Here is a 10,482-nt window from a genome sequence, read left to right as displayed (position 1 = left end):
TGTGACGAAAATCCCAAAGATGGATAAGTGGAACACTGCCTGCCCCAACCTTTTAATCCACTTGGGGGCTGTTTGGATGGAATTATCCAAATAGATATTTACAAATGACTAACAGTAATTAGTGAGAACTGAGAAGGAGCAGCACGTGATGAGAGGGCTGGTTTTGCAAACATCGCACGTGCTCAGTCATGCCTCTTTCGGCCTTTCCTCTTGTTTAGGGCTTGGGATGGACACCTTGTTTTGCTCTGTTTGCCTTCTGTGGGTTTTTTGCATGTTACTTGTTTTTAATAAAATGTCACATTATTTTTTAATCACATTTATGTAAAAAAAAACTCAATTTTTTTTTTAAATATCTGTTTAAATTGTTCCGATAAGTTAATATGAAAACCCTTTTATTTATTTTTTATTTTTTTATTATCCCATAGACCTACAATTCTCTCATGCTAAATTAAGAATTAAAAGTTTTATTATTATTATTATTATTATTATTATTATTAAATAAAGTTGCGGTAGACTCTTGAACTTTCTGGTGTGTAAATGTAGATTCATTAGAAGCATACAAGGTGTAGATTTTATTGGGGTTAGAAGGGGCTGGTGGTCAGTTATTAACTAGTGTGAGGGAAAGTTTCACCTTATGAGCTAGATTTTGGGATTGAGAAGGCCCAAGATCACTTAATACTGGTATCAGAGTTGACGGTTCGTAACTTTGGGTGAGCGATATCGTAAAAGTCGAAACGTGAAGCTAATTCTCCAAATGTGCTAATAGTTGGAGGATCAAGTGTGTGACCGAAGCCAATAAAGATCATCTAAGCTGGGAACGAATCTGAATAGGGTCAAGACGTGGGAGGTAGGATTCTTTCAATTCGAAGGCACATGAAATGCAATCCGAGGCACGTAAGGTGTCAATGGTAAGGTCCACTTGAGCAATTGTTAGGGAATTGGGCTTACTCCCATAAGGGAGACAATTTCTGTTCAAGGGAGAGGAGTTGAAACTCACGAGTGAGGGAACGATTGTTGAGAATTCCACTCGTGAGCTTGTCTCATATTGAAAAATTTGAGTGGATAACGGGTGCTTATATACATGGTTGGGCTCAAGACCCAATAGGTTTAAACTTTTGGGTCAAATTGGTGTTTATCCATGTGTATCAAGCCCACCCATGGGCTCCTCCAATGCTAACATATTTAGTAATGAGAGACTGGCAATCTCTTGTATTGTCATTTACTCTCAAAACTTAAACTAAAAAAATGATCTAATATTACGAGAGATCTTAATTTTTTTTTTGGAAAATTATCTATCAAACACCAAGTATCATACGATATATAGATATTTATTGAATGATGAAAAAGGAAATCGACCCACCTTGTGATTTTTATTATGAAAGAAATCATTTACCATATATTTTGTACTTAATTAGCTAACAATAAAAATATATGTTGAGAGTGTTAGCACCGGAGGAGTTCATAGGTGTGCTTAATGCACATGGATGAGCACCAACTTGACCTAAAGGCCCCAAAAGCTTAAACCTTTAAGTCAAGTTGGTGCTCACTCATATGTATTAAGCACACCTATGGACATGTCTAGTAATAACAAGTGGTATCATAGCCGACGGTTCATAACTCTGGGTGTAAGAGTGTGTGACTGAAGTTAAGAAGGATCATCTAAGCTGTCAAGATATATTCAAATTGGGTCAAGACGTGGAAGGTAGGATTGGTTTGGAGGCGCCATTTGGAATACAATTCGAGACACGTAAAACGGTCCACTTGAACAAACTGTTGGAGAATTTGTCCCATGAGGGAGAAGATGACTTCCGTTTAAGGGGGAGCAATTGGAACTCACAAGGGAGGGGGAGATTGTTGAGAATTTCACTTGTGAAGTTTGTCCTACATTAGAAAAAGTAAGTATTTGATGGGTGCTAATATACATGGTGTAACCCAAAACCAAATAGGTTTAAACTTTTGGATTAAGTTGGTGCTCACCCAAGTGTATCAAGCACATCTATGGACTCTTTCGGTGCTAATAAAGATATGTCGCCCTATATGTTGGTGTCTAGTTGCTCATTATATAATCTAGACGTCACACCAATGTACATATATTGTTCTTATGACTACTATGTCATCGTACAAACAGACTTGAACCTTTTTTTTTTTTTAATTAATCGAGTGATGGTTTTAAAAATTAAAGGTTTTTTTCTTAAAAAAAAAAAAACATGCATAATTTTCTTCTCAAACATTATGTATTTAATATTTTCTTTCATTCCTAAATTAGCGTACTTAAACCTTTACCGATCACAAGTAAATTAATTATATTTAATTTAATATTAATAAAAAATCTTCCATGGATAAACAACAATAATGAATGTTGGCCAAAATTAGGCCACCCAAAATCCAAACAATATTATCCAAATTAGGTCACTCACCCAATCCCAATTATTCTTTTTTTTTCTTTCTCTTTTTTTTTTTTATAAACTTTATATATATATATATATATATATATATATTTAAACCTACAATGGACCTAAAAATAATATAAATATATGCGAAATATCATATTATATGAGGAATAAAAGTTTATGTGGAGAACCATGGCTTCCATTTCCCTTTCCCTTTCCCTTTCCCCTTGCCCAAGGAAATGCTTCAAACTTATCCATATTTACAAACAGTATTTATGTTTTTGTAATCCGTTGAATGGACATCCGCATGTGGCCACGTGGCCCATATTTGCTGACGGAGATGCACAATTGACACGTCATCACAGTTGTTGATCCAAATCACTTGCATCTCCTAGTTGCATGCATGCGCCTTTTTAATGGTCTTATCCGAACTCTTTAAGACCTTAAATTTGGCCCCCTGCCCTCGCCAACCCTAAAGGCACGTGTGACGTGGCCCAATTATTTTCATAAACTTTGTGAATACGGAATTCCCAAAATGGAGTTTTGCAAAATAAATATAAATATGATAATCTAAATTTTAATTTGGATAATTTTTTTGAAATTTCTTGAAGCAACATGGAGTCAAAAGAAAATAGGGTTGATCCGATATTAACTTTTACAAGAAACGAATGTAACATCATTATTATCAAAAAACTATAGATTTGCTAATAAAGATTACTCGTGTTTTATAATTTAATAATATATATATATATCTGTGTGCGTATTAAGTGTGGTTTGAAATGGATTAAATATTAAATAATTAAAACTAGTTTAAATACTTCTTAGAAAAAAAATTTATTGGTGTTAAAATAAATTCACGATTGAATCGAGCATTTGGTCTAGTAGTTCATCGTCTCATTTTCTCTTGTTAAAATAAAGGTTCAAATGCCCTTGTGAACAGTTAAGTACTTCGAATATTTATTATTTTGATTGTGTTGAATTGTCTATAAATACTTGTTGATAGACCAAAATTATTAGACACTGAGTTATTTGTCGGTTGAGAAATAAATATTTGAAAGACATAAATTCTTAAAATTTTTAAAAGTTTAAAGTTAAACTTAAAGTGTGATGACAACAAATATTATCCAAAGAAATATAAGACTTTACCTTTAAAATGTGTACATCTAACTCTAAGTTAAAGAAAAAAACCTATCCCATAAAAATTTTATATGCATATGTTTGATAAATAATTAAATTTCTATGAGCTCAAATTAATAAATAATATTTATCATATTGTGGTAAAAATAAAGTAAAATAAAATGAAATTTTATATGATAAATATATAAAATTATAAATGCTAATTACATTTTTTATTCACTCTATTTTTTTACCAAAAAATAGTTAAATTTTTGTATTAAAGTTGTTGAGATATTATTTTGAAGTGATTTTATTGATTATTTTTAATGCAAGACTTATGCTTAAGTTGTTTTCAAATGAAATCCCAACAATATAAGGAAATAATTTGTTTTTATTTTTAACTCTTACGAGAATTATAGTAATTTGAATTTATTTTTTTAAATTTAAAGTTTTGCAATAAAATATATAAAAATAAAAGTGTCTTGTTTAAATGTACAAAAGAATTTTTCTTATTTTATTTCAAGATAGTTAAAAAAATAAAAATTTTCAATTTCTAAAAATTAGATAATGAGAACATAGATTTTTGAACTTGAATTTAAATTTGAATATACTTGTAAGAAATTTGCTATAATTTTAAAGTATATTTTTTTCTAAATTTAGACATTCAATTGAAATTTGAAATCGAAACCCTAAAATATGGATTATATATATATATATAATATTTTTTTTTACTTTTTATGTAACTTTTAAAATTATAAATAATGCAATATTTTTATAATTATTTTAAAATAAATAAAAATAAAACTATTTTCATGCGCAAATAATGCCAAAATATTTCGCTACTTTTTTTTATAAAATATTAACATTGAAAATTTTAATTTTAATTTTTCTCAACTAAACAAACCTTTAAATAACTCAATTGATTTATATGCGATCATAAGAGAGAGAGAGAGAGAGGATAAAGCTAGAGAGAGAAAGAGTGTGTGTAATGCCTAACGAGTCATAGAGTCACGACATAAATTTTTCTAGACGGACAAATAATAAATAATAAATAATAAAATAATAATACGTGTGGCCTTTGCGTGGAGGGTGACGGTACACGTCAACTGGTCTTCCACCTAAACTCTTCCGCACGAAGCAATTCCGCGGTGAAGGCCTATCAATGCCCCACGTGTCCATGCCGCATCTACCGCCCTCGCCTGCCTCTACTCCTCTTTCTCGCCACGCGGACTTCTTGTTTTTCGCCACGTCATCCAAAGTGGGTCCCGCCGTGAGCTCCACGACGGTCTCAACTGAAACTCGCCTCCTCCCCCCATCTCTATGCTGTGCTGTTCGTTGTTTCCCAATTAATGTTCTCGGCTTGATCTAGTGTGGCGCGTCCACGGCCACTCCCGTGCACTTGATCATCTAGTGCGTCTGATCAAATCAAGGTGATTTTTTTTTTTTTTTTGGGATAACCCAGAGACTATTCTCAAGTCGATCCTTCCCTCACTCCTCTTCGCTAGTAAATCAAGGTTTGATCTCGCTTGATTCGGGCAGCAGCCGTCCAACACAGACGAAGTCCACCATGCCTTCAGCAACATGAGTCGCATCCTTTCATAGCACTCGAACTCGGGACCTGTTAAAAGAGAGCACGCCGCCTCTGTCACTTGAGCAACCTCTAGGGAGTTAAATCAAGCTAATTTTAGTTCAAGAATTTGTGTGTGCCTTTGCCAAATTGGTTCCAAAAGGATCCGTAATGATACGAGCCCACAAGATATGATTTTATTTAAATATTACAAAACTTGATTTATACAATCTGATCTAATGAATGTCAAAATATGTAATTTTATTATTACTTAAGTTATAAATTTATGTGTCTTTAAGATTTTTTTAATAAGTTATCTTTAATTTTGTTGAATTCAATTGAAGGTATGATTTTTTCTATTGTGCATTTTTTTTAGCCTTCCATTTTTCCCAAAAGAGAAAACAAAAAACTTTTATACTTCTAGATTCACGTTATTGAATTAAACACACAACGTTTTAATAAAATAAATAATGACAAATATTAAAGTCAAGTCTAAACTCACAATAAACTATACTTTCATGTTCCAAATGCATACCTAAATTCCGAACTTTCAAATACATAATCTCATTTTAAATAGCCACCCGACCAGACCTGATGGACCCTATGCTCCCAACGCAAAAAGCATGATTTTTATTTTAACCATTTAAGTCAACAGATCGAGGGACACAAATCCCGCATCACATCTACATCAACGCTTCGCGTAGCAGACAATCATTGCCCCACAATCCTCCCGACCGCCTTCCAATTTCCCAGAAGCATCACCAGTCGTCCACGGCCACACCACCTTTACCGTCACATGTTAAATTCCCAGAAATGAAATTCCCACGCATTTCCCATTTCCCATTTCCCGTTATTCCATTAGTTCAACGGCTCAGATCGCATCCCCGTAATCACCATGGATAAGGATAAACCCACCCAAACACCCCGTCTAAACTATAAACTATAAATACCCTCCCTCTAGTCATCCCAATTCCAAAACGAGAAAATTGGAGTTTCCGGAAAGGAATTTGTAAACGGAAATGGAAATGAAAAAGGAAAGACCCGCGTGGACGAGAGGGAAGTGCATAGGCAGGGGCTCCTTCGGAACAGTTAGTCTCGCCGTCGACAAGTCGGACGGTCGAGTTTTCGCCGTGAAGTCTGTCGACCGAAGGTCCTCCGCCGCCCTCTCGGCTCTGGAAAACGAGATTCGAATTCTCCGGTCGGTGAAGTCTCCCTACGTGGTGGAGTACCTCGGCGACGACGTCACGCGGGAGTCGCCGACGGTGTCGTTTCGGAACCTCCACCTGGAGTACTTGCCAGGTGGCACCGTCGCTGACCTGGCAGCCGGAAAATTGGATGACGTGGACGAGCGCCTGGTGCGGTCCTACACGTCGTGCGTCGTCTCTGCGCTGAGGTACCTTCATTCCGAAGGCGTCGTGCATTGCGACGTCAAGGGGAGGAATATTCTGGTCGGAGCTGCCGCCGGTGTCGCGAAGCTCGCCGACTTCGGATCGGCGGTGGAAATCGGAGGTGATCGGGGAGATAAGATCGTGCCGCGCGGAAGCCCGCTCTGGATGGCGCCAGAAGTCATCAGGGGCGAGTTTCAGGGGCCGGAGTCCGACGTCTGGTCCCTCGGCTGCACCGTCATCGAGATGGTATCCGGCGCGCCGGCGTGGGAGGATCGCGGCGCCGATACTCTCCGTCGAATCGGCTTTTCCGACGATTTGCCAGTGTTCCCGAGCCGATTGTCGGAGTTAGGCCGCGATTTTGTGGAGAAGTGCCTCCTGAAAGACCCGAGGCAGAGGTGGAGCTGCGATCGGCTGCTGCAGCATCCGTTTTTGACGCCTCCGGCAGCCAATTCAATCGACGATTCGTCCCCGCGCTGCGTGCTCGACTGGTTCAGCTCGGATTTCTCCGAGGATGATGACGAAGAAGCGTGTTCGAGTCGGAATTGGGATTCACAATCTAATTGTGAGAAACATGGAGCCCCTGCGAGTGATAGAATTCGAGAACTAGCTTCGAGTAGAGGGCCCAATTGGGCAGCGGAAGGTTGGGAGGCGGTGAGGTATTTCGCCGACGATAGAGCCAAAGGCATGGGCGGGGGAGACGAAACAGAGGAGACAATTTCGGAATATCGGAATTTGATTGGGACAGTAGAGGAAACGGGCGGAACAACTCCGGAATATTCGAATTCGGAGGCGATTAGGGAAGGGACCAGATTGGAATATTATAATTCTGGGCGCGACCATGGGTTCGGTTGGTTCGAAGCTGGTTTCAGCTGCCGGTTTGGGTGGCTTCCTGCCGGTTCGTCGGCGGAGGGACCGGGAATGGGTTTTAACGACCGAAGTATACTGTTTTTATTTTTAATTGATCACAATGTGTTCGCATTTAATTTATTATTTTTTCATTTTTCGCTGTACATTCTGTATTCTCCAGTATTGTCTACTCGTACTTACGAATGTGACAAAATTTACCTGGAAACAATAAATACACCAAGATAAGATTATGCAAATTATGAGTTAAGTTTAGTCCATATGCAATTTGACATTGAATGGTAAAGATAGATTAACAGTGGTAATAAACTTTTTACCTTACCAAATTGATTTTTGGGTTGAAAAGGAAACTTTGTAATGCAGAGTAAGTCAGCAGTTGCGTGATGGGCTTCCCAAAAAACAACAAAATTAGAAATTTCGAGGAACAATCTTTGTATTTTCCTTTTATTTGTCATCATTGATTCATGAATTTTGACTTGAACCCATGCATGCATGTGACCAATCTACCCACCCTCCCTTGTTTCAATGTTTATTTTATTGATTTGTTTACTTATGCGTTGGAGATGTTCAATCAATTAATTTATTTATTTATCATTCATCCCCTCTTTTGATAAGCTTTGGTGTCAAATCCTTTCACCTACTTGGTTGTGATCTTTGTATGAAAAATATTTGAATATATTTTCTGGTTGGATCATTTACAAATTCTACGGATGATTATTAAAAATTCTTATTAATTTATTTTACTTTTTGAGCCCGTCAGGGCATGATTCAGTTGAGAAAACCGACAAAATATTGAAAGAAGCCCTGACTTTTCACTGGTCATGTCTGAATTACTTGGTGATGTTTATAACGAATTTGGTCAGTTCACCCAAATTTGACAAGAAGGTAATGGTCTAAAGGGTCCAGAGTCCAGACCAGCACAAGTAAGAGATCATTGAAAAAAAAAAAAAAGGATTTTCAAATTTATTTCACATTTAAATACGCGGCGTTGTAGGTTGGAGGGAATTTCTAGATAAAAAGTATAAAGTGACAAAAGAAAATTGTAATCTCATCCCAACCTTCGAGTGTTTATTGGGGGTGTAATTGATTTATTACGGTTCGGTTATGGGCCAAATAAAAAATTGAACTGAACCTTACAATTTTTAATATTCCCAAACCGACACTAAAATCGAACTGAATTTACTATCCCCTAGAAAACTAAACATTTGGCGGTTCGGTTACAATTTTTTTTTTTTAGCCGATTTTCTAAATATTTAACAATTGCTTTTCATAAGGGTTGTTGAGAATTTATTGGGCATTTTGATTTCTAAATATTAAATGGGTCAATCATGTGATACCCCATGGATGAAATATTTAAAAGAATTAGATGTTACTACCCATATCAACAAGGTACACCTTTCTTTTCGGGAGTTTTCCCATAAGAACTCCATAGTTAAGCGTGCTTGACTTTGAGCAATCTTGGGATGGGTGACCACCTGGAAAGTTTTCTCAAGAAGTGTGTGAGTGAGGACAAAACACACTGAAAAGAACACGTGTTGGTTTGTGGGGTCAGTCATTAGTCTGATAAGACCCACCCCCTGTTGTCTGGTTTAGATGGAGGAGGAGAGACGCAGTACTTCCTGGTAGACCTAGGTTTCGGCGTTACAAATGGTATCAGAGACAACACTCAGCCGGAAGTATGATGAGATTCACATCGCCTAGGTTTGGAAATGTGGATTCGCAACGAGGACGTTGCGTTTTATAAGTGAGGGAGAATGTGATACCCCATGGATGAAAGATTTAAAAGGATTAAATATTACTAGCTATATCAACAAGGTGCACATTTCTTTTTGGGAGTTTTCCCATAAGAACTTCATAGTTAAGTGTGCTTGACTTTGAGCAATCTTAGAATGGGTGACCACTTGAGAAGTTTTCTCAGGAAGTGTGTGAGTGAGGACAAAATACACTGAAAATGACACGTGTTAGTTTGTGGGGTCACTCATTAGTCTGATAAGGCCCGTCCCTTGTTGTCTGGTCCAAGTGGAGGAGGAGAAACACAGTACTCCTTGGTAGACCCAAGTTGGGGCGTTACAAATCATGTATTAACATACTAATTAAGTAATTATATTAATATATATAATTTAAATTTAAATCGGTTTTTTTGATTTTTCGATTTAGTTATATTTTGGAAACCGGAAATTTACATTTTCTGAGAATGAAATCACTGAACAGCTTGTGATTTCGGTTCAGTTTCAATTTGATTTCCAATTTTTTCGATAATTTTTATACGCCCCTAATGTTTATATGACATATTTCATTTTTAATGTCTCTCCTTCAATGCCTCTTCATAACTTCTCTCTCATCATATTTCTGTTATTATAATTATTATTTTTGCTAAAGTGTTTATAATTAATTGACAATTTTTTTGTGTTTTATTTTATTTGTAAAAAATTTTACTAATAAAATAATATGTAAAAGTATTTCTTACATTGAGAAAGATTAGTATTCTCAATCAACTTAATATGATGACCATATTTTGAAATATATATATTCAGTAATATCTTTTAAGAATAAACCAAACACGGAAAAGTATACATTTCCATCAATCTCTATTAATAATATGTCTTTCAATCAAACAATGAAATTGATTCTCAAAATCTTATAATCTAAATGTCAAAAAAGTATCTTATATCCTGCCAACCAAACACTACATTAAGAAGAACGATTTCTGCATATAAAATTTAGAACTTATTATTAATTATAAGGTGTTCTATACAACCGTGTTTTGATCATATTAGTTAAAAATACTCATTTTCATTTTAAATAAAATAATATTGTAAAAAATATGATAAAAATAATAAAATTGTAAAATAATACACATTAAAAAAAAACTATAATAAAAATTAAATTATTATAATTATTTTATTTAATTGTTATACTTTTAATGATTACTTTTCGACATGACAACTATGTCTACATATTAAAATTTATGACAACAGGGTGTCAAAAAAATTAAAAATCATAAAATTTGATTTTAACTTTTTTTTACAAACAACATAAACAAAAAACTAAAAATATATATAAATGTATTTTTATAATCCGTTTCTTTACAGTGCATAAATAGAAATAAAAAATAGTAACGATATCGAAGAGAACCTAAATCAATTTTCCTATTTAT

General features: G+C 35.4%; 1 protein-coding gene across 1 annotated transcript; it reads left to right on the top strand.

The window, feature by feature from the left end:
• Window positions 1-5,697: 5,697 nt before the first annotated feature.
• LOC131147976 (mitogen-activated protein kinase kinase kinase 18-like) lies at window positions 5,698-7,564 on the top strand. The gene has a single exon (XM_058097679.1). The coding sequence runs from the start codon at window positions 6,093-6,095 to the stop codon at window positions 7,551-7,553; it is 1,461 nt and encodes a 486-aa protein (XP_057953662.1). The 5' UTR covers window positions 5,698-6,092; the 3' UTR covers window positions 7,554-7,564.
• The last annotated feature ends 2,918 nt before the right edge of the window (window positions 7,565-10,482 follow it).

The sequence above is a fragment of the Malania oleifera genome, chromosome 2 (assembly GCF_029873635.1).
Source record: "Malania oleifera isolate guangnan ecotype guangnan chromosome 2, ASM2987363v1, whole genome shotgun sequence".
Classification (NCBI taxonomy): Eukaryota; Viridiplantae; Streptophyta; class Magnoliopsida; order Santalales; family Ximeniaceae; genus Malania; species Malania oleifera.
The sequence above is the reverse complement of the archived record's forward strand: the minus strand, read 5'-3'. Positions and strand labels throughout refer to the sequence as shown.